Source organism: Protomyctophum parallelum, assembly GCF_964188405.1.
Source record: "Protomyctophum parallelum genome assembly, chromosome: 7".
NCBI lineage: Eukaryota > Metazoa > Chordata > Actinopteri > Myctophiformes > Myctophidae > Protomyctophum > Protomyctophum parallelum.
The window spans coordinates 20,700,988-20,726,763 of record NC_139705.1 but is presented as its reverse complement, the minus strand read 5'-3'; the positions used below and the strand labels follow the sequence as shown (position 1 = coordinate 20,726,763).

Sequence of the window (25,776 nt, the reverse complement as noted above, 5' to 3'; positions counted from 1 at the left end):
TGGTATGCACGTGACATCATCATCATACCCGGAAGTTATGCAGGAATGCCTACTGCAGTGGCAAAAAACTACTTTCTGGCCATGACAGACATATATCCAAACAAAAAAGTCCTATCCATTAAATGACGTTAAACCCACTTTGCCACTCTATTTGTCACTATATTTGCCACTCACTACTCACTTTATGCAATATGCATACATGTGCATACCCTCTATAGAAATAGACCTCTCATGAGAGGTTCATGATTGCCAAATACAGACAGCACAGCTTCAATGCAAATTTGGTTCATGGCAGACTTTAACTATAATATTTGACTATTACCTAAACAGTTCACAAGATATCTCTGACTGTTAAATGTTATCTTTCTGAGCTTGTCAAGAAAGGATCTATACATCCTAGTACTAACCATCACTAACAGAATAAAGTGAAACAAAGAAAGATACTGGTTGATTCGACAACAGGGAGAAAATGATAATGCAGTTGACTTGACCCTGTAGTGCAGATGAAAGCACACTAATTAGTCCACAGAGGAATAGCTTAACAGTCCCTTTGTCCCTATAGCCCTGGTATGCTATTGATTTAGGGAGCTACATCAATGAAATGGATTAAATTGTAGCAAGCTAAGCAACAATTAAATGCAAGGGCCAACAGGTGACTAAAGAGTAAAGACCAGTCTAAATTGATTAACTTTGTCTCTCTATTTTTCTCTCTAATATGGAAAACACTTTATATGTATATTATTGAGCGGCACTAGCCCCTCTACAGGTTGAATGTTTGTTTTTGCTTAAACATTAAAAACGCCATTGACAATGTTTGTTCTGTCTGTGTTTGTTTCGTCCTCGATGACGTTGTATAAGGTGATAAGAGCGCCCCTCACTTCACACGGGTGTGATTTTTCATCCTACTTCTTTGGCTAACAGATAAATAGCCTATTACAATTATACAAACCAAACTGGGTCTACTCTAGGTCTATGCTGCCACTAGCCTATTGCATAATCGGGTCCTGAAATGAAAAGACAATCTAGGCTAAATGACTCACGGACCGTCCACACAGGCCTACGTGTATTTCCCCGCAGGCATGGATACATTTGTTTTTTATAGTTATAATTTATAACTTGTTTTTAGACGATTGTGATTTGTGAACATGATTGTGAGCAGTTAAAAGTGATAAAAGCTCGTGGTGGAATGGAGCGCACCCATTGGTCGCTGCCGCCGTGTATAAAGAGCCGCAGTGGTAAATTCAATCAGATCATCTGCAGGGCGCAGGCATCCTCCGACGAAACACTGGAACGAACGCGTATTGTTCACACTGGGACAATTTGGAGCTTTTCTCTTTGTGGTATTTTAAATTCTAATTGTATTATTTTATGTAAAGCATTGGGGCATTTATTTATACAACAATGAAGGAAAGGAGAAATACGCAGCCGTTGGTGGTGAGATGTAAACTGGTTCTTGTGGGAGACGTTCAATGCGGAAAAACGGCGATGTTGCAAGTCCTGGCGAAGGACTGCTATCCAGAGGTATGCGAATGTTCCTCTTATCATGTGTGTGCACTGTGCATCATCTATGATATAATATTTACAAAAAAATCTAGCTAGGTTATATTGTTTTGTTTGCGCATGTGGGCAAAATGCTGATTTTCTTCGGTCAGAGCCTATGTAAAAAATGAAAAGACACCCAGTGTGATGCAGTTGCTTGCAGGCTGGCAATTTTGATGCGCAATTCTAAAATATTTAATTTATTCCGCATAGGCTATAGCTTTCCTAAAGGTTTTATTATTTTCGCGCCATTTAGAAATATGTTTTAGACCATATTCCTTTCGCAATGACGCTATAATAGCCTGCCCTATACGCATCATTGCCTGTAGCCTATTTATAGCTGTAGAAATATTATTGAACAGAAATCCAATGGATGAATCATAAATTGACTATGTTCATACCAGCTTCCCAGACGGCTATATTTGTCAGCTACTGCTACATTCTTTACCTGTGGCACTGTGTGTGGCAGCCAAGGAAGGATGCGGGCTGAGTGACGCCTCAGTCAGCACTAATGTAGTAGTGACACCATGTTGCTAATTGCCCCACCACAGACATACGTGCCAACGGTGTTTGAGAACTACACGGCCTGCCTGGAACTGGAGGAGCAGCGAGTCGAGCTCAGTCTGTGGGACACGTCAGGTAACTGACTGTCTGTCTGTCTGTCTGTCTGTCTGTCTGTCTGCCTGCCTGCCTGCCTGCCTGCCTGCCTGCCCCCTCCCTCCCTGCAGCATGGAATGTAGGCTATATGCACTTTGATCTGAGACGCATCTGTCTCCATCTCCAACTGAGCTATAGACAATTAGACATAGTAGACTATCTAGGGTTGATGATCCGGTCTGCTGGTCTATAGTAGGCCAGTGGTTCTCAACCTTTTCAGACCACGACCCCCCCAAAATAATCATTATGCCTATGTGAACTGAGTGAGTGAACCCCCCCAGTGGCCCCCACCCTGATAAGCACTTGGAATTATAGGAGTTGGCATTACGTATTCTTGTTTGACTCAGTTCCAGAGATAAATATTGTGAAAATAGCAGATCTACTGAGCTTGTAGATGTGCTATTTTCACCCTTTTTTGCCCCTTTCATTATTATCTACTTACTTTAGCCAATATTTGGCCAGTTTTTGAGGGCATATGTCCTGCTTTGAGTGTTTGTGTAAACACAAACATTGTGTAAACACAAACATTGAAGACGAAATGAGGACGGAAATTGTGATTGGCCGGAATGAGATGATGTATGATGATAAGAGCACCCCTCACTTCACATGGGTGTGATTTTTGAGTGGTGCAACCACTCTTATAGACAGCTGTGTGTGTCCCTAGATCCCGTGGCCGTTGTTTACGTTCGTTTCCGACGTTCTGTGTGTGGTTCAATGACTGTGTTTTGTTGTCGCTTTCCTGCTGTCCAGCTCATAACATTAGCAGCTGTTGCTTCGACTCGAGGCTGCCGCTGCGGTCGTACAGCTTGCTCGCTTCGGTGCGGAAATCAGCCCTTTTGCGGTGCGTGTGGCATAGCTTAGCAGGCAGGCAATCATACTACACTTCCATTGGCTTAGGCAGCGTGTGTGGAAGGCTAGGCCGTCGCCTGTCAGTATGACTAGGTGGTGACGATGTCGTCTACATTTCATGAGCTTTCATTAGTCAGGTTTCACGTGATAAAAAAAAACAAAAAAAAACGCTTCAACTGGAGTGAATGGCACCCAACAAAATTAAACATCACACATAGTAATTTTTTATCAACATGCAGGTTTCATAAAATGTCAAAACCTACTGTGTGTAATTGAGAGGAAGAAAAATAAAGAAGAACACTTTGACCCCAAATGGCAAAACATATTTGATAATTCTAGAATAGATGCATAAATGTCACAACATGTCTCAGGAGGAGTAGATCAGAACCGCCCCCCTCCATACACACACACACACACACAAAAATGGACAATTCTACCGTACAATTAACGTCTCATCAGTAAATAGTACAGGTAGTACAAAATCACCCACAACACCACCTCACCCCTTCTCAACCCACCCCATCTCACCCGTCATCCCATTGAGTGCCAATCATTCAAGCCAAGTTGAAGTGTTTTTTGCTAAAACTTTGCAATATTTCATGGTCTAAATTCATTCAATTACAAATAGTGTAAAAAAAAATCATTGAAAAAGTAGTGCCCAGATGTGGAAACAAAATTATAGAGAATGAGCGAGCTGATACACGTATGTGTGTGCGACTGCGTGAGTGAGGTGTGTGCACCTGTGTGTGTGTGTGTGTGTGTATATAAATGTGTGTGTGTGTGTGTGTGTGTGTGTGTGTGTGTGTGTGTGCGTGCGCGAGCGCAAATGGCCACATGCACAATGCACACAGACCTGTAAGGGTCTACTTGGCTCCTAATTATCAAACATTAGCTGGGTGACCCCCTGGAACTCCCCCAAGGACCCCTCTGGATGACCCAACTTTGTGAACCATTGCTCTAGTCTAGACCACACTGGTTAATTAAAACAGAAAAAAAGGCTTTCTGCAGAATGTTTGGTGATGCAAGGTTTCGATGATGTTGTTAGTCCTCTTGGTTTCGGCCGGGGCCTGTTATGATATCGCATGAGTTATCGTGTAATTGTAGGGTGATGTGTTCAGCTAAAGTTAAAAAGCATTGCTTCTTTTAGGTGAGATTCACACCAGAAAGCTTTGCTGCGATTAAAACGAATCCTGCTGCGCATTGTCAGAAAGTTCACTTTGTTTGGCAGGTGTGAAGGCTCATTAGAATCCTAATGCGTATCAAAGAACCGCATTCTACGCCGAGCAAAAACGGGGGTTTCGCTTCGCTTCCAATCGCACTTGATTACGATTCGGTGGAGGTGTGAATGCAATCCGCAGTAAATACAGGAAATGAAGCAAACAATGTGGCGGGTGAGGAGCTGAACACAGTTGGAGACGGAGAAGGCATATTTTACGCAGCGCAAAGATGTCCCGTTACCGGAGGGGACTGAAGCCCTGATTGAAATGAGGACGAGTACATTAATCAATTGCTTAAGGAAACACATAAAAACACAGTGTATTATAGCCTACAGAATATTCTGTCTGTCTTTCTGTCTGTGTGTGCCGTAAACATGGAGTGCTGTCACTGTGTGGGGACTGGGGAGTAGGGACTTTCATCTCGATAAACATTTTTGCGCTGCTGTCTGTTATATCAGTGCGCTCAGCGCTGTGCCTCCATGCCCAAAAGAACAGTGCGTGGCTGCGTGCGTATAGTGAGAGGGGGGGGGGGGGGGGGGGGGGTCCAGTCCCAGATGGCATGACACGTGCACGTTATGAGTATAATTTTATCACCATAGATTTCACTGTGTAGGCTAGTTTATGAATGGAACACATTGATAAAGGTCCCCCCTGCTGCGTTTCCAATTGCTGCAGATGACAGTGAGAAGGCAAACCGCAGCAAATTAAATATGCAAGAATCCCAACTTCTCCGCCCATTCGCATCGAGTCTACCGAAGTATTGGGAATGTGACCTTACTGTGCGTAACAATTAACAAAGACAGTAATGTATGGGCAGAGACCATGGACCTAAAGGCAGGACTCAATAGCAGATACTGACTGTTATTAACTGCTTAGGCCCCCCATTGTATGATTTTCCTTTAAATACCCTTGAAGAGAAACAGTTTACAATTGTATACAATACAAAGGATATTTTCAAATGTGCACACAAATGCAAGGTTTTGTGTATGATACGTCATTTTTTAAATGATGAAGATGCTCATAATCACCATGTCTCATGTGCTTTAAGATGGTGGGGACGCTATACTGTGTTAACCGTTTCCATCCGTAGGACGTAGCCACACGTCCTAGGGAATCCAATCGAGGGATGCATTGGACGTGTGTACACGTCCTAGCGCATCCTCAATGATATCAGGCGAGGGGAGAATATTCAGATTTATTTTCGTCATATTAGCTTACCGTTCACTTAGCTGTTAGCGCGGCAGAAAGAATGCCTCGTCTCTCCTAATCCAGGACACTTTCCGTGGTTTTGATCTGATGGATATACTAAGCACTTCATTTCTGACTTCAACATGCCTCTAGTTCAAAATAGGAACGCTTTTTGGATTATGTATCGTATAAATGAAAGCGTCAAGGTAAGCTAGCAAAAATATTTCTCAGTTTCTTTCCCGGATTGTTTCCAAAATACGCACGCACACTTCACTGCATTTGATAGCCCAACTCCTACATCACCATACATCGCATTTGAAATGGCTTGGAACATTGAATGGGGAATCTAAACTTTAAGCTTGAGACCCTAAAGAGAAATGTCATGTCTTCCCTGGACTCAAACTAGCGACAAACAAGCTTGCATCACGTCGCTATCCGTCACACGGAAAATACAATTTGTAACCACGATCATTGGTCGGTTAGTTATGGGCCATTGAATAAAGCTTATTTTGACCAAAAATGGGAAAAGCCATTCATTCTTTGGCAAAAAGAGCACAAACTAACGTAATAAAGGAAAACCCTGAATGGCAAATTAACTCGTCAATGGCAGTGAATGTTTTTAATGTAAAAGAAGGTCAGTGTGTCACGTCGGCTTGGCCCTGGGGGTTTCAATGGTGTGTGTGCGTAGTGTACTGACCTGGATACAGTAAACCTGGGTCTGCTCTGCAGCACCTGTCTGATTCCCTGCACATCACACCCGCATCCTGTTCAGCATGCATGCCTGTGTATTACACAGGCATGCATGCTGGATGCTGCAAGCATCTTCACTAGGTCACCATGGCTGAGTAAACATTGCCTGTGTACATTCACCATAGTCTCTCAAAATAGACATGTTCTCAAAGCTCTGAAAGTAGAAAATAAGGCAGACGCCACGTCATTCACGCACTTCAGTTTTGCCCTTCCGTCTACGCAGTCACATTAATACTACTGGAAACCAAATTAGTTGAGGCCTAGCTAGCTAGCTGCTTAGCGGCTGCTTATGCAATGCATATTCATGTATGTACTGTGAATATATGTGTACATGCATGCGTGGGCGTGTAAGACTGCCTGCTAACAGTGAAGCCCTTATGTAACACATGTCACTTGTATGTGATGATGCTGTTTACCATGCTCTCAGCATTTTCTCCATGACCTGAAAGTTGCAACCGTGGCAGTACAACTCATGTAATTCCCTGATCAGACCAAATCCCCCCCCCCCCCCCCTTTTTTTAATCCGAGACTGGACATTTGGTCTGTCTAGCATGAGCGGACTGGGTAACTTGGCATGCAGGGAAAGGCCCGGCAACGAGGCAGGTTTCTGGAGCAGACATCTAGTCAGGAGATTCGGAAATGATTGTGACCTGCATTCTCCTCCATATGCTGCCCTGGGTGAGCCGCACGAGCAGCACAATACAGGGGATTAGGATTGAAAATGGGAACGCTGTGCTGTATTGGTGGTGACTGAGTGTTAGGACTGCTTCATTTGCCCTTCTGTCTGTGCATGAACACGCGGCCCGAACCTCTAGTAGTTTAAAAGTCTCTGGCATCGTTTGTCATTCTTTTCTACAATCCCTCCCCCTCTTTTGTCATTGTTTTTCCCCCGTCCCCCCTTCACTTTCCCTGTTGCCCTCAACCAACCCCCTCTGCCTCTATCACTCTCTCGCCTGTCTGGTTGACCACGGGGACCATATTGCAACCCCCCCCCCCCCCCCCCCGGCTAGCACATCTCACGTCACTGTCCTGGTGATGAATGACGGGCAGTGAGGGCTAACGGATGGTCACACACCATGCAGTTTCACCTCCTTTACTGTAATCTGCTCTAATTGCACAGAGCTGTGCCGCTGTGGGGCCCCACCATGGCGAGCGGGTCTCCTCGTTATCCTGGTTCCTCTTCATTGATTGGACTGACCTCATCACTGCCCCTCCCCTCTCCTACCTCACGACCCGTGGATTTACTGACTAAAATCAATCCACTGGTTTTAATCAGCCCTTCCCAATCAGACATACGGAGGGAGAGAGGGGACAGAGAGCGGGGGGCACCTAAAGCCTGAGTTATACTAGTTGCGTGCAGGTGTTGCGCACTGAAATTATAAGATCTACAAGCTTGCAGTGCGTCGATCTGACTTTTTTGGTGCGCAACATCCACACGCAACCACGTAGAAGTCAGGGCCAGGCTTCTTCACACTGTCCAGTGGCTGCAACTCATGATGGTGAACAATGAATCTTGTTAGTGTTGTTAGGGAGTAATAAATACTAGTTTGAATGGACTTGCTGACACAGGGCTTTGTGTCTCAGCTCGTACACGTAATGATTACTTGCATGATACATGGATGAGATTGATTTGGAATGAGCCAATATCCAATTTAGCTGATGGAACAATCTGTTCCAATCTGTAAAACAGAGCCATCGTTAAAAGGATGATGAAAGGAGTCATGCTAATGGCCATATATCACATATTCGAATGGCCGCCTGGTTGTTATCACCAGGCGCAGTATACTATTTATGTTAGTTTTAGTAGCAGGGACTTTACAAAAGGGTAAGCCTCCCTAGAGGACAGTATTGTTATTAGAGAATAGAAACAGCCACAGTGTGAATTAATGTTCAATCAACCATGTGGCTATTTGCAGCGTTATGGGCAAGAGAAGGCAAGGTGAGCAGAGAGTTTGGAACAAAGAGGGCCCATAGTAATTGTCTCCACCAGGCCGAAGGCATGTGGGGAGAGTATGTTTTGCACTCCGTCCGTCCGTGTGTCCGTCCGTCCGTCCGTCCGTGTGTCCGTGTGTCCGTGAACAGCTAATCTCGGCCACCGTTAACCCGGTCGATGCCATATTTTGCACACACACTCCCTGGATGCCAACCATGAACCTCTGCCCCAAACTTTCCAGAACGGCCTGTTATAGCGCCACCAGGAGGCCGCTTTGTGCAAAACAAGTTTTTGCACAGTACACCTACAGATTTTGTCCAAACATCACGCAAATTGGTACACAGTCTCTCTAGAGCCATTCAACGAAACGGGTCTTTCAGATTTATCAGACTCCATCCTGATTGGTTAAGATTGGCTTCCAAAGTTCACAGGAGTGCTCAGTTTCAAACAAAATGCTGCAAATCATGAACACATCGCGTGATTTCCGTGAAATTGTGCACCCACATTCCCACTAGGCCGAGGACGAAATGCCACATGAACAATTTCAACTCAGCCTCAAGGTGGCGCTATAACTGGCCGAAAAGTGTTTTTACCTCTAACTGCACGGATCTATGGATAACCTGGTGGAGACCTGTGCCCGGAAGGGCACTTTTTCTAGTTAACATTTATTTTTCTCTTAGCACAGCACATTTCCTCATGTCACATTGGCTCTGTATGTGATGCACCCAGATCACTGTGAGATTGCATTAATATCTATTTCGTATGACTCCAAATTTGAGCAAGGTTTCCTTGCGATCCCATTCAATTCTATTATAAAATGAAAGTTAAAGGGATATTTAACTTTCAAATAAAACATTAAAAACAATATATATATAAAAAAAGAAACGCATTAGAACGAAAGATTTTTCGATAACTTTTTTCATTTCATCGTTTATTTTATTTGAAAGTGAAATATTCCTTTCAATATTTCAAAAAGTGTAGAAATCATGTAAAACATATTTGTATAAAGTGTACAAGTACAAATCATACTGTGGTTTGTTTGCTTTTGGAGGAAGCCAACCACATTGACCCTAACCTACCCATTCTGGGGTGAGCATTTCAAGCTCACAACACATCAAGGAGCAACATGTGAGCTTGTAGATCGGCTATTTTTGGCAAACGGATTTGGTGTATAGGGAAATATTTGGACCATAATAGAGCCCTGTCCTGGGGGACCCCGGTTAAATCCTGAATGTTGATTTCTTCATTTATCACAGAGAGTTTACAAATGATACCATATGGTTCTATGTGTACACTCTGAGTTTGCTATGCTATGTCTGTTTTCGTTCAATAAGTAAACTGACTGCTGGGTTTTGACTGCTGGCTGGGTAAATTTCTTTTTATCAAGATGTCTGTTTATGTTCAGATTATAGGTTAGACAGTGGATGGGATTATCGATTGATTATTGTTGATTCATAATTTGTTACAGCCTAGATGTAAAGCACTGCTTGTTCATAATTGAGCCATACCTGTAGACAACAAGGACACATCCTGGCTATTCTCCCTGCAATGCAATTCAGGTCTGATTCTATCTGTATCATGAAAAAACACTAAAGCCTTATTTATACTTTGTACGCCGGTGTCGTACTCTGAAAATAGCTTATGTACATGATGTGTAGTGACACGTCTTATAATAAGCTCAGCTTGTACATTTCTTGTGTGTGGCACACAAGATCCTTAAGGATCGGGAGGCCCCGTTCATGACGTCATAATTTTAATAATTAATCATTATTAAAAAAAAACATCAAAGCATGAACAGAATACAGCACAGCCAAGACAAGTAGAAAAATACACAAAAGCAGCTTGATTAAACAATTTTACTTTGTCTTGAAATTACTGTAAGGTATAACTTGGAGGCATATATACAATGATGCCATCGCAACTCTCAGCGCTGCTAGTGCAGTGAGTGCACTGGGAAGTGGGAACAATTACACACAAACAACACAGGTCAACGTGACATGACAGCGATAATTAGCTGCTACCAACTAGTGGTAAGTGGACATACAGTAAGGCTGCGATATTACTACTACTACTACTATTCAAAACGCCACTGAGCAACTTCCATTGAAATGAATAGCAGGAGGCGGGGCAGTCCGCCCTCTATCCTTCACAACTCTATGTCCTGGACAGGGGGATGTGGGCTGCAAAGCTACATAGTTAGCATCTACATCTGCAGCATTAGAGTAGCCCTACTGCTCCTGGACACAGTGGACAGGGGGATGTGGGCTGCCTGCAAACTACATACTGTCGTTAGTACAGTACGCTGGTACAAGCTCCTGGGCAGTGTTGATTCCGTCAAATAAAACTATGATCGACTACCTTTTTTCACTGACGAAAACTAAATAAAAGCTAAGCTATGATGACTAGAACTATAACAATATTGACAATTTTTACAAATAAAAACTAGTCAAGTGGAGAAGAGATTCAGTAGAACTAAAAAGAGTAAAAAGACAAGTAATTTTGTGTTCGGTTGTGCTCTGAAATCTACAAGCAAGTCTACAAGCTCAGAAGATGTTGCAGCGGCAGCGCAACATGCTGTGAGCTTGTAGATTGGCTAATTTCAGCATGCAACCAAGTGTAAAATTTGCCATTACGAAGGCATCAAGGCCTTCGTAATGGCCGACTAAAATACATTTTAGTCGTCAAAATCAACTGTAGATTTAGTTGACTAAAACTAGACTAACACTAAAACATTTCAGAGGACTATATCTGACTAAAACAAATTAATATTTTACTCAAAAGATGACAACACTGCCCCTGGGTACGGAGATGGGGTGCATGGCTCCTCTCATCCCTAAATCTGTGAGTCACCCCATTTAGATTATTAATCTGTCTGACCTCTGCTTTCTCTCCGCTGGAGATGAGTGTGCTAATGATGTGCCTAAAAAAAGCCTGATTTATACTTTGTAGCATGCCATAAATAGCCTAGGTAGGTCTGCTATTAGTGACACACACACACACACACACACACACACACACACACACACACACACACACACACACACACACACACACACACACACACACACACACACACACACACACACAAGGTATGAGGTAGACACGCTCACAGATATTTGCACACATACATTTATACAAATTGGCATAGGAATGCTCATGCACACATACTACAGATAAGGCACACAGAAGTTCATATGCATACAAACTAGCCTGGAAACAAGACACATCTGCCATTACAAATAAAAAACCTTATGCAGTGATATGAGTCTGCCCGTGCCAGGCGACACACAAAGAGGGATGCATGAGGGCACTACCAGGGGGGGAAGGGGGGGGAGCACAATCCCCCCCCCAACATGTGCGGTATGATGCATTCTGGTGCAATATAATGACCCACAAAGCTTGACATTATATAGCTTTAAAACAAACACATCCCCGCAACTGCGGGTCTTACAAGCCTCGGCTACTGCAGTTTCTCTCACACAAATTCTAACCATTTCAGAGTTAAGGGGACAGCACCACAGCGCACAGCGGACCCACTTAAACTAATTGAAGAATTAGTTTAAGTTTACTAAGAATTGGCACGGAGGCCAAACCGTTCCATGTACAAGCACTATAAGGGCATGATATAAGCAGGCTAAGTGAAATTCAAAGAATAACATCACATTCTTGCAGGCAGTGACAGTAACAGCACTGTAGCCTATACCTGTTTAATGTTATTTTGGGCAGCTGTTGATGATTTTACCAGCGTGAGCCAGCATGAGACATACTGTATACAATGAACTACTTACCTAATGCAGCGAAGGTGCATAATCCCATGTTTAACATACTTCCAAAGTGTGTACATTGTTTAAGTCACAAATGCATGGTTTTCATATTGTAAATCTATGAATTTTGGCAAAATTGGTTAGACTATAGCACTTGCCAGCATCATAACAACTGTCATGGCAGCTCGGCTACAACCGACTTCCTCTATAAGAGCCACTTGTAATAATTGAACACTAGTTCCTATTTCTTTTAACTTACAGGATGTAGATTTGTAGCGCCCTGAGATATAATGCTTTGAATGTGGTGATCATCTTACAGCTCTAAAGAGCACAGAGTAAGTTTCTGACTGGGCAGGAATTAGTTGACCGGCTAATAGGCTATCAATAATATTGACAGTCTCAAGATAAGAAAGAAACGTAATCTGTGCTAGCCTCTTTATACTGCATACCTCAATAAAACTATAGTGTTTGCACTGTGCACAGTCTGTGCACACAGAAAAAATTAGCAGGCAACAGACTACAGTGTAACACTATGGCCCTCATTTATCAACTCAGCGTACGCCAAAATATGGGTGCATGCCGGAATTACCGCAATAATACGGCATTTATCATTTCCGCAAAACCTTGAACTTGAACGTGAGCCAGGACAAAAATCACGCCAGGTCGGGAGCTGTCGTAGGCTTTGTCCTCACCTATTTTTCTGTCGTAGAAAAGCGGAGCAGCATTGTTTGACCAGCTGATCAGGCTGTCACAGGCATCTAAATATGTATTCACTCCTAAAATGTTTATATAAAACTATATAGGTATGTATATGGACTATGGAGTACATATTTACAAAAAAGTAAAGGAATACATCAACGATGTGTCTTTGTGTCATATGAAATTGGTAGGAGATTTCCAACTTTACAAGCAATTAAAAACAATGTTGCAAGTTAGATGCTTAAGCCATTTAAACAGTGTATCGGAGAGTCCCAACATGGGTAGCCTACTGTAGCCTAATCTACAGCAGGCAGATATCTTTCTGGAGTTATGGTATGTGCAATCTCCTCCTCGTTTAATAAACCCGTGCCAGCACAAGTGGGAACCAAGATAGGTAGGCTAACCCAGCCAGCCCACCACCACCAGTGCCACATGAGGCTACAGTTTTGGCTGCACATTCATATAATTGAAAGTTGACAGCCCAGCCACTGCAGCGACTATAGCAACTGCGAGGCAATCTAAATAGACTGTCGAACGTGCATGGTCAGTTGATCACGGTGTCACGGACGGACCACAGTGATAGAGACAGACAGATAGGACAGGAGGAGATGCATCTATTTGCAAAACAGCAGCGTGTGTGTGCCTATTTGTTTATTAACCCATTCTGAACGGGCACCCATTTTGGTGTCAGCATCATGTTATGCTTTAGCTATTTAAAAATAGCAGATCTACAAGCTCGTATCGCGCCACCGAGTGGCGCGATACGAGCTTGTAGGTCTGCTATTTTTGAAAAAAATCGAAGAACGACTGACATTTTTAGAATCTGATCTCAGGTCAGAATGGGTCAATCAGACCAGTGTGTGTCCGGTCGAAACCTTCGTATGAATCTGATCTCAGGTCAGAATGGGTTAATTCATGCAGGTTCTCAGGTTTTCGTTCACTAATATATCTTGTTGTATGTTAAATTAAAAAGACTTTAATAATTTAATATACAACTAACAACACAGTGACAGTTGCTTGCAAATTGCGATATGTGCTTACGTGCGCGGGGGGGGGGGGGTGGATGAGGCAGGCAGCAAGGCAAGCGAGGCGAGAGGAGAAACAGACAGGGTAGGCCTACAGCTTTATTTAATTAATGCAGGTGTTCGTTCTTTATTTATTTAAGAACACATCAGTTGGGCTTGCATTGCTGTTCCTTGGAGTGGTTGCACCACTCAAAAACACGAGAGCAGGAAACAATGTGTGATACGTCTTTGTTCATTTCCCTGAATCGATTATTTTAAGGGTCAAAATCATTCAAAAATTTTGTTTATTAATTTGCTTGTCTCTCATTGACCTCAATGCGTTCCATTGTTTGGCTACCAGTTTCCTACCAGTGTGACAGATTTGCCGGCTGTTGCTGGACCAAGAATGTGGAGTAGAAAACTCCAAATGTCTTTACGTGGCCTTGGCTGAGACCGGGAAGGAGGAGGAAGAGAATGGAAAGGCCTCTGTGTGATGCAACGTCAGACTGCACTGCAGGGAGGCTGACGGATTAATGACAGGGGAGGGCTCTTTTGGATCTGCCTCAGTAGAGTGCGCTCCTGCTTTCTCTCCCCCATGGCAGGAACAAGATATTTAAAAATATCTTTAAAAAAATATATCTTTGGCCCGGCAGCTGGCGTAGCCGCTTGGGCACCTAGGCTCGGGACTCGATCCCACAACACGCTATCGAGTCCCGATCCCGACGACCTTTGCGGCGTGTCACCTCCCATCTCTCTCCCCATTTCCTGTCAGTCTACTATTCATCTCTCAGGCAGAACCCCCCACAAAAATATTATATATTTATATATATCTTAACAAATCTTTAACTTAACAAACACAAATGGAATTTTCAATGTTTAAAAATGAAACACAGAAGACTTTGCTTACATGGTGTTGAGACAAGAGAAAAACAGCATTAAAGGTCTGAGATACCCAGACCCCCACCCATTCCCTCCACTCCTTGGCAGGGTGACCAATTTGTCAGCTTTAATTGAAATGGCCCCCTCTGGACCCCTGTGTGCCTGTCCATCGATTTGTGCATTTAGATCAGTGTCCATTTAATGCAGAATCACACCCGGTCAGCCAAGCTGGAGGGCACCACATCTGTCTGCATCTGTCTGTCCTCTTTCTACCCCTCTTTCCTTCATGTGGTGATAACATGGTCACATTTAAGCGCATGTCTCTTTCTCACCGACGAGACATGTGTTCAAGAGGTGATGGCGACCATTGCGCTCTTTCTCCCCCCTATAGTTGAAGGTGCAAACGTCGGTGGTCCTCTAAATTCTGCGAGACATTCAAAGGCTAGTGAATTCTGCTGTCTTTACGAGGGAATAAATGCGAGACGATTGGTCTTAAACACATTGTTTGGATAATTAATTCCGACAACAACAAACATTTTCTTTTCTCCCGGAGAGATGTGATGCAAATCATGCAACAAGCATAATACCTTTGTTCCTTCAGAAGCACTGTTAACTTCCTCCTGGACATTGAGCCTTGAGGAACCACAGCTTGTCATTAACGTTATTCCACTCACGGCTCCCCAGCAGCTGGCAAATTCAATTTTACCCTTTGATAATGTGGAAAATCATTAACTATTTATGGAACTGATCTATATGCACACATGGCCATGTTGTATGTTGCTCTTTTTTGAGGGTGGATGCCATATTCTTTTCTTTTCTTTTCTTTTTTCTTTTACACTGTAAATCAATTAGGCACCTTATGTAATATCTGACGAGTGATTACACCATGCAGTATCTATAGCCACATAGGGAAGATAAATCCCTACTGAGAATCATATGGAAACATGTTAATCCCCTTGAGACACTGTTACTCTTTCATGTATATTGTATTCATCTCTGGCTGGTGCTGAACTGAACCAGACGTAGCCTGGAAACTAGACCAATCTGCCACAATTTAGGGAAAATCCTTGGGGAGATCGGTCTGACACTCCTCAGTTTGACTTACATTTCGCTCACCCCAGAGTTGTGGGTGACCAATCAGAGCCCACTATTCAAAGTGAGACTATTTTGCTGTGACGTTTGAATCTGTTTGTAACTGCCCCTTGGAAATAAATCTTCCCCACCGAAGTTCCAGAATAATATCTACGCAGTAATAATAGTCTGGCTATGCCAGGCTAAACCAGACGGTGTGGTGCTGAATGGTGATGATTTGGCTGCACATCAACAGTCTCCGACCCTGTTGCTGAACAGAGGAATGTCCTCAGCAGTAGGTGGGCGGGCACTTTGCGGTGTAAAATGATTGATTGGCAGTTAAGGCAAGCCTTTATAGAGGGGTGGGAGGAATGCTTGATGCAGATGGTGGATTCCAAGGCTGTTGCTGTGGTAACAAAGGGACCGGAGGTATTGCGCGCGGAGGACTTTGGGGGGGGGGGGGGGGGGGGGGTGGCGGGGGGAGGGGCGTGGGCGGCTTACTTAAGGATTCTGAACATGAGTGGGAGCGTCTGCCCGCCCCGAGCCCCACTGTTCCACTTGCGTAATCCACTGCTAGAGACGATCAATGAGGATTTAGTGCTCGATTGTCATCTTCTTCCCCTTCCGAAATGCCAATAGAGGATAGAGGAGCCAGGAAAGGAGCCGTTTCAGGGATACCAAAGTGAGGCTCAGCATGAGAATTGATGCCTATCAAGCGTAATCCCCGCTTTTCTCTCCTCTGCTCCTCACGTCTCTCCGTTTCCACTTCCCAGGCACACGTGGTCACAGCAACCACGCAGCGCCAGATATAGTCTATTCTCTAAATGATTTAATTAATTTCTCAGCCCTGGAGCCAATTGGAGAAACTAATAGTCTCACCCAGGCTCATTAAAATAAACTGGTATGCTTGATGTACCCTGAGCCCACAGAGACGTCCACGACCCATTGCAGATCCCATCTTACAACTTATTTGTGTTTAGGCAAACACGAATACTTAATTTATACTCCATCGTGCTATGGTGTCACACACTGGAAATAGCAGATCTACAAGCTGCAATGCGTCACATGTCCACCCATTGTGGAAAATAGCATTTCGCTGCATGTCTGCCATCATGTGGAACCAGTGCGCAACAGTAGCATCTAATGAAATACAAATCAGGCTTAAATTGAACTGATCAGCTTCGAGACGATATAGCTTGAGATGTGTGCCTTCATTTGTGGTGTGCTGTTCCCACTGTTTCATCCCCGTGTCATCCACATTAAATATGTTCTCCCCTTCTTCCCCTTCAAGGTTCTCCCTACTATGACAATGTGAGGCCGCTGTGCTACAGTGACTCTGATGCAGTGTTGCTGTGTTTTGACATCAGCCGTCCAGACACAGTCGACAGTGTACTGAAGAAGGTAATAATGATAAATATAACAGAAGTGGGGGAGCGGGGGGATAACTCACATATCAACAAAAACATATTGGCATAAAAATCCACACAACAAATAGCTCCTATTACATTTTTTCATTTGCATCGACGGTAACGTTTTGAGCCACATAGGCTCGGAGATAACTTAAGGTTTAAATTACTTCACTGTCTCTGTCTCCAGCCCTCAGTTGAATATTAACCAGTTAAATACTTTTGGTATGGCAGACTTCATCCTAATTTATGATTCAGCGTAAAGCGTGCAAACGTGATATAACAACTTACTTTCAAATTCCCATGTTCCGATATTGTCTGTGACTTTTGACAGACATCCGCTCATTTCCACACGATTTACAGTGCGAACAGCTTAGTGAATGAGGCCCTATATGTCCACACAGTGGAAGACGGAGATCCTGGACTTCTGTCCCAGTACCCGCATCCTGCTCATTGGCTGTAAGACTGATCTACGCACAGACGTCTGCACGCTGATGGAGCTATCCAATCAGAAACAGACACCCATAACCCACGAGCAGGTGAGAGAGAGAAAGTCACGTTGTTGTTTTTTCCATGAATTCCTTGAACCACAGATCTACTGTCTCACGCAACGCATTGCCTCCGTGACACGTGGTGAGCTTGTAGGTCGGTTATTTTCTGTGAGACATGTCATAGACTCAAGTAAGCAAACGTTTTCCTCCCTCCCCTTCATGATCAGGGTTCTGCTATGGCCAAGCAGCTGGGTGCAGAGGCCTATCTGGAGTGCTCTGCGTTCACGTCAGAGAAGAGCATCCACAGTGTGTTCCGCACTGCCGCCATGGCCTGCATCAACAAGCTACAGTCTCTCCCCAAGCCCAGCCCCACCCGCCGTCTCTCCAAAAGACTCCTCCACCTGCCCAGCAAGTCAGATTTGCTGTCCACCACCTTCAAAAAGGAGAAGACCAAGAGCTGCTCAGTCATGTGAGTGGGGAGACACCTCCCGCCCCCTCTTCCCTCGGGGTGACGCTCCCCACGTGTGACTCCCAAGCCCCTTGCCTCTTTTGGTCTCGGGGAAGGGGGGGTGGGCACGATGGCTTTATCAGAGAAGGGCTCCCTGCTGAATCCTTCAGCTCACCCCCCCGGAAACCAAACTCCGCTCAGTAGAGGTGGACACCCTGCTGTCCACTTGCTCCTGAACTTATCAGCGCATATTGATTTTTTTCTCACTACTGTTCATCTTGCCTTCGAGCAAACGATATCAATCAAGGTTTGATCATTAAGCTCTCATTTTCTTTCTTCATGATCAGTTATTATGCAACCTTAATGGCGTGATATCGGCCCGATTTAGTTGATTTAGTCCAAATTGGAAATATGTGCAACGTTTGAAGTTTAATCTTGTGATGTAAAATGCCTCTCAGACAATTCAGTCAATATTTTTTCTAATTACAAAAATTAAGTCTAGCATGAAACTAACAGGCATTCGAAAAACTCTATATTCTATATCCCTCTTAATAAGGCCAGCGAGGTGTGAAACGGCACGTCGCTCCCTGTTTAGGCCTGCGGGGCAGACAGGAGTGGAAGGGAAGTGGTACAAAGTAAGAGCTGTAGCAACACGGTCGGAGAGCCTTCCTGTGTCTCATCATCGTCTCTGTGGCAATGAGAGCAGGGATAGAGGGAGAGAGGTGCTGTTAGTGTGGGCTAACACACACACACACACACACACACACACACACATCTACACTGTGTCAACCTGGACGGATGGTTGACGCCAGGTTGTGTACTTATGGAGAACCCCACTCCTCAGGCTACTTGTAGACTGAATGGAGGTTTGGGATAAAGAGGCGTGTATACTGTATGTACAAAAGCAAATTAAGATGAAACAAGGATAGAGCAAAGCTTTTATTTTTTTTGTAATTGGGGCTTCCAGTGTAGCAAAATGTCGTAGCTGGCCTCTCATTTGAATATAATGATGTAATGACGAGACAGACCTTTTTTGAAAGATGGGACAACAAGCTTTTGTTGTGAATGCTGAGCTGTCGCTTACTGTGGGTGGTGTCACTGGTTACACCAGTCTACTTCTCGTGATGTATTTCGTAAGGAATTCTACAGGTGTAGGATAATGCTTATAAAGAGTCAGGCCGATTTCCAGTTTTAAACAGATTTGTAGCATTACATTGTTGGTACTTGATCAGCAGTGCTGAAATGGTGCCTTTTTCATCATCATGTTCCCCAAGTTAATGTAAGACCTTTTTGACAAATATGCCTGTGGATTTCTCTCGTTGTCAACAATCCAATGTAGCACTCTTGATCTCTAACTTTACTCTTCCAAGATGACTCTAGTTTCTCTGTTGTACACTCTTAATCTCCTTACCTCCAATAAGCAGCACTTATAGTAGATTACAACAGACATGGAGGGCAAATCTGCCGTTTCCTTTTTAAGATAAAATCTTTGGCTTCATGGTAATGTGTGTGTGCGGCATTGATCTCTATGCTTTTAACCATGAAAGCAATAACGATTTAAGTGCTTGTGATGCAAAGTAACCTGTGTGGCAATAAAAATGCGGCTTTGTGATTATTGTCATGTTATGGCGCTCTGTGGACATCCATGTTATGGCAAAAATTAGCCAAAGTCATCTCTGCTGTACAAAGAAGCTGCTGATCTGTGTTTGTCTCCCGTCTTCCCTGTTAGTAGCCACTGGTATTGATCATATAACACGGTGAACGTTTTGCTCCTACGTCGCACTCTGTGTTTAGGTAAGAGAAAAATGGTTGATGTGTGAATAAGGATCAGTGTAGAGCAACCGATGACAAAGTTAACTAAATCTGAACATGTATGTGAAGGGTGAACAATACAAATTTGAAAATGTTATTTGGTATGAGTTTTACATAATAGTCATAGTAGGGTAGTGTTAGAGTAACACAATGTGTGTGGGGGGGGGGGGGGGGGTGGGGGTGATGATTGCCAGTGCAGGTAACTCACACAGAGTAGTAGACCATCATGCTCCTTGGAGCCGCGTGGATGTCACACATGTCTCTCCTCTCTCTGCCCAGCCCTTGGTTTCCTGTCTCTACACCCTCCTATATTAAGAATAAAATGTAAAAACGTTGGAAAACAACAACAACAAAAAAAGGCAGCAAGACATGTTGAATCAGTCTAAACTGCCTGAAACAAGTTGACCATGCAGTATTATGTCTTCATTGGCGAATTTACTTGTAAACATTAAAATGTCTAAAAATGAACTTGTGAAAAGGGCTAGTGTGTGGGTAGAAAAAGAAAGTCTTGCAGGTATTATGTGGAATAAGAAGTTCAAATGCACAGGCTGGCCCTGTCCAAAGAAAGCTATTTTTCCATTGCTCGTGTCTTGGTTTACTTGTTGTGTTTTTACTTTGGTATTTAAAAAAAAAAAGCTTGACGTGATCCTTGAGTGTTGTGTTTACGTGTATCTCCCTGGGATGACTGTAATCTAATTGAGGATCTGTGCACTGCCCTTGGTAGAGGGACTCCAAAGTGCTGATTTGCACAAAGGCCTATAGTCCTATACGGTCCATGGTCCACGCACACACCAAATTCCTGAGCCTTGCCTAGCAACAATTCATCATAGGATAAAGACACCAGGGTTCGATTTGTTTGGGGGCGGGCAGTGGGGGAATCCTGCTTTTGCTATCACCCCCTCTGGTCATTAATCTTTATCAGCGCCGGTGGGGATATGTTTTATGCCTGTTTCTGTTCAGACTGAAATACATGCATTTCCTTTTGGGAAATGTACTGTTAGACTGTCCGATATTTATGTTTGATAATAGCGCAACATTTAATTAGAAATGTATGCTAACAACATTAACCCTGGTGTCCCTATCTTGGGGACGCCAGGGTTTTGTTAATATTGACAAAATGTGTCAATATGATTTTCTTTTTTTTTTAACTAAAGAAACGGCAAGCTCACAACACGTTGCAATGTCAATACGTATAGGATTAAGTGGTTAAGAAAAGGTCCCCCCCCTCCCCCCATTTTCTTTATTTCTTTTAAACAAATCGAACCGTGCAGACACTAGATCTTGGGTTGGATGTGCAGATACAGAGGGTTGACTTACAAGCAGACAGACATCTACATCCATTATAGCTTCAGTTCTGTCTTTATCGCCGGGCCTGATCAGAACTGTCCTTAGTGTTTTCCCCTGGGTTAGGCAGCTCATTGGAGACTTTTAAAAGAAGGGTAGAAGCAGCTCATGGACCATGTCAGTTAACGCGCAGCCTTTGTGTAATTGTCAGTGTGTGGTGCAAATTGGTGCAGTCAACTCCTAAGCATGTCCTATTAAAGTTGTATGATTGTACATAACGTATCTTGTTTTATAATCTTTGTAAGAATGTCAAATGGTTCCAAAAAATGGAAAAGAAAATGTTATTGTTGTTGAATATTTAGCATTTATTTTGCCATTTGTTACATTGGTCCTAGCTCTCTCTCTCTCTCTCTCTCTCTCTCTCTCTCTCTGTGTTTAATAAAGCTTGCCTTGTCTGGCACCCTTGACAATTCTTTTGGCTTTTAATTTAAACATTCTGCCGATAAATCCATGCACTTTCTTTGTTGGATATAGTAATTCATAACTACTCAACCCACCATATTGAACTTTTTTTTATTTGTGAGGATTAATGAACTGTTAGCTGTAGTGTATGCAATAAAGTTCATCACTGGTGACTACAAATATTTGTGATGGATATATTTCATATTTGAATTCTTCCCAAATGCTGACATAGGATGCTGACTTTCACTTTTGTCACGTTAGATTTGCTGCTGACTGTAGGTAGCATATTGTGCAGTTTAAATCCCATTGGCTCACAACTACAAATTCACAGTATTTTCTCTGAAGTATGAAAGTCTGAAATATTTACTCTGTTTTCAGTATTTATTCTTGCCGAAATACAGATTTGGACTCAAATGTATTTGGTACATTGGTATTTGCCCCCCCTCATATATATCATGGCACCTTATTGTATGAATTGTAATTATGCATTAATGTTGCAACTGGTCATGCTGAGGCTCATTTGAATTACTTCATATGCTGCTGAGTGTTTAACCTATTATATCAATACTTGATCAGTTACTGTATGTATCTGCAAAGTAACTAGTAACTAAATGTGTATAAAGTGTCACAAAATTAAGTAATGTACCTTAAAATACTTGATTAAATGTACCTAGTCAGATTATTCCAAAACAAATTCCGGCTGGTTCAATATTGAATTTGAATTGAGAAAAGTATAAACAAAAGAATGTTCATGTCTCTCCTCATGGAATAACACTCCCACCTCCACCACCAGTCTTTATCTCTCAAGAACACGAGCAGCCTTCAAGGACAGATGGAGAGGCAGACAGGCTGTGTGCACTTGGCACACCTTGCTGATAGGAATCTTCACTGCTGTACTGTCACCGCTTTTAGTGGCGCGGGACCGCCGCTCTCGCACGTCTACCAAACACACTCCACATCTGGTGGGGTGGGCCTCTACAGAGCCAGATGCTTAGTGGGCAGCGGTGCCAGCAAACCAACCAGCCCACTTGCCCTGACATAGCCTCAGTTTAACAATGCTGCCATATAGGCTCCCTGCACTTACCCTAATTACCTCCTATGACAGTGGTTCTCAACCAGTGGTCCATGAAGGGATTCCAGGTGGTCCCCAGCTAAATGATGGAGAGTTGGTAACCAAATCGAGCCTGATAGATCTTGAACTCTTGAGAGCGTAAAATGAAACACGTAACTCAAGAGTAAAATTATTGTTTAATAAACATCTGCATTACTTAATTTACAAAAAGTCTACAAAATTAGAGAATGTAGAACAATTGTTCAACATTGCCTGTTATCTCTCCTACCACATCAATACAATACAGCATGGAATTGTGGACAAAATCTTATCCAAGAGGTTCAATCTCATCAAATGGTGGTCTGTGGCTCAAATGCCGAATAAATAAAGGACCTTGATATAAATGGTTGAAATACACTGTCCTGACAGTGCAGTGGGGGCTGTGGGGCACATCTGAAGGTAAAGCCATCCTAATGAAGGTAAAGGCAGCACTGTAGCAACATCTTTGTATATAATAATAATAATAAATTTTATTTATAAGGCGCCTTTCAGGGCACTCAAGGTCGCCGTACAGGTTAAAAACAGTACAAGAACACAGTTAAAAGCAGAACAAAACTAGGGCACAGCTTGCAGCAGAAGACACAGAGGTCACACAGAGTCATAGGCCTGCCTAAACAGGTGGGTTTTGAGGTGAGTTTGAAATATGGTGATAGAGTCCATGTTTCTGATGTCAGGGGGGAGGGAGTTCCATATGGTTTCATATTGTTGCAATCATCACAAGTGGCCCTATTTGTTGTGTGCTACAGTGGCACTCACTGAGTCCTTGTCATATGTACTGTACTGTACATACTGTTCTGAGAGAGTTTGTGTGTGGATTAATTCCCTTACCAAAGCATGATGCAAATCCCCCAATCTGCTACACATTTCAAGGGTGTATATAGTAGTAATATGCCACTCCACTTTACACTTTGTTCCTACAACCAGGGGATTTTGAGTAAAACATTAGTGAACACACTCTGTCCTGTCCCTGCACACATAAGGCTCTGTGCACAAAGATGCTAACGCACACCAAAGTCCTTGTAGCGGTGCCGGCCCACGGGAGAGAACTGCAGAGGGAATCTTGAAAAAACAAGAAAGTGGCCTCACACGCCAATAGCCAGAGTGCCAATACTTATACTTTTTTTTAATCATAATTTTTATCCCACGATTTTGCAACCCATTTTTTTCACCCAGTGTCAATTATCTAATGTAATCCTGGGCGCTACACTTCCTCTGCCAACCTGGGGGGGCAGCGGACTGACCTCATGCTTCCTTCTATGCACGAGGAGTCCAAGCTGCTTTTTTTCACTTGACAGGGGAGAGTTTACCCAGCCGAACGGAACACATTATTTCGACTAGTTCCCTTCAGGCGCCATCAGGCGCCCCGGCTGGCCAGGGGAGGTAGTTTAGAGACCAGGATTACTGCATGTTTTTTGTGAGGGTACCTACCCTAGGGGGCACGGGGAGAACATGCAAACTCCACACAGAAAGGCCCTTTCGCCAACCCCGCCTTGGGTATGGGCACTGATAACGTGGAGGAGAGAACACGCCCCAGTGCCCACAGCGTCCCCAGCGGGAAATCGAACCCAGGACCTTCTAGCTGTGAGGCGACAGCACTACCGACTGTGCCACCGCGCCAATACTTTAGGACGCAGCAGGTTTTGTCTTATTTGTCTTAACCTGCTGCATCCTAATAAAGTATTGGCACTCTAGTTATTGGCGTATGCGGCCACTTTCTCGTTTTTTCAAGATTCCCCCCACACATAATGTATGATGTCATCGTTTTTTGAATACTTTATTAGTCAGAAATGTAAACAGCATGCAGTACTGTTAAGGCATTAAGGTTAAAAGGACAACACAAAAGAACTTGAATACTTATGTATTTATATTACAGAAAATGGGCACAACAGACCTGACATATAACAGTAACTTGATAACACCTGAGGTAGGTTGATGGTAGATCATGCCAGCATCAATGTAGGCCCACTCAAACTGGGTGCCAGGGCATGTAAATGGGCCACATACGCTGCTAGTCGTAGCAAAATAGGCCAACATCTGGACAGACGCAGAGAGTTCAATTGCCCATTCAACCATGGCTTGTACCTCAGGGTTATAGTTGAGGAGAATTGGCATCATGAGACAGTCAACATTAGCCCTGCATTTGGTGTAAGTTATGCCCCTAATGCTTAATGTAAAGTCAGTCGGACAATGTAGCCAAAAGAGCAGATCTATCAAGATCACAACTGTGGAACATTATGAGCTTGTTTTTGGCCTGTTTTTGTTTTTTTACACAATGACTGTTGTACAATAAACTAACCAGGCTTCAACCACAACCTTCAAAGAGTTCCGTTTCCTATAGGCTGTGCACTGCCGCCAATGATTTGGCAGATATACCACAGAATACATTATGGGTATGTGATAAACATATTGTTGCCTAAGATTTTCCGTTGGCCTGGGTATCCAAACACAAGCCCATAATCTTGCAGAACAAGGAATGCCCGGGTGATATTTGTCAGTCAATGTGAATGGAGCCATGCACCCATTCTACTCCAACAATACAGCAATATGCTGCATGCTAACAGCATGATGGTGCTGTACAACAATACAGCAACATGCTGCAAGCTAGTAGCATGAGGTTACTTTATTCATGTGCGTTCTGTTTCTGCACAAGCAAGTACCTATTAAAGAGTTGTGTGTAGGCCTACATACACGCTACATTTGCATTAGGATTATGTGACTGAGGGATCGTGAATAGTATGTGCGTAAATCCGTCTACAGCACATGCACATCTGTACAGAAATGTGCTCATCTTTGATAACTGATGAGCTGTTGTCTGCAACCACAGCTCACGCTCACTGTGTTCTCACACACACCTAATTCTCTTCCTCTGCCGCAGTGCAGCGCCAGGCCAGCACATCCAAAAGGTATCAATTTTCAATTCAGCTTGTTCCTTTCATGAAAAGACACTATAACAGGGTACAACAGAGCATGACGGAAGAATCACTGCATGTCTTTTATCCTTACCCTTTCTATACAGTGCAAGCTCCATTATGGTACCAGTTGCAATGCGTTTTTCCACATACTTCTGGGAGAGTCGTGTATTAATGCCCTAACTGAAAAGAGTGTAAGGCACTCCAAATAGTCCTGTTATTTGGTATCATATTGGTGTCTACTATACTGTCCTACAAAGCCAAAGGTTCAGTATCTATGGGAAAACACTGGTCAGCGAAATG

The 25,776-nt window shown here is 43.4% G+C and overlaps 1 protein-coding gene across 1 annotated transcript; it reads left to right on the top strand.

Annotated features, from left to right (window-relative positions):
* The first annotated feature begins 1,312 nt into the window (after positions 1-1,312).
* rnd1b (Rho family GTPase 1b) lies at positions 1,313-18,136 on the top strand. Its single transcript, XM_083770347.1, has 5 exons — positions 1,313-1,521; positions 2,091-2,178; positions 16,842-16,951; positions 17,361-17,495; positions 17,675-18,136. The coding sequence occupies exons 1-5, from the start codon at positions 1,402-1,404 to the stop codon at positions 17,918-17,920; spliced, it is 699 nt and encodes a 232-aa protein (XP_083626473.1). The 5' UTR covers positions 1,313-1,401; the 3' UTR covers positions 17,921-18,136.
* Positions 18,137-25,776: the final 7,640 nt, after the last annotated feature.

Coding starts and splice junctions, on each gene's coding strand:
- rnd1b (XM_083770347.1), top strand. CDS start 1,402: ATGAAGGAAAGGAGAAATACGCAGCCGTTGGTGGTGAGATGTAAACTG. Junction 1,522..2,090: donor CGAAGGACTGCTATCCAGAG/GTATGCGAATGT, acceptor GCCCCACCACAG/ACATACGTGCCAACGGTGTT. Junction 16,952..17,360: donor TCGACAGTGTACTGAAGAAG/GTAATAATGATA, acceptor ATGTCCACACAG/TGGAAGACGGAGATCCTGGA.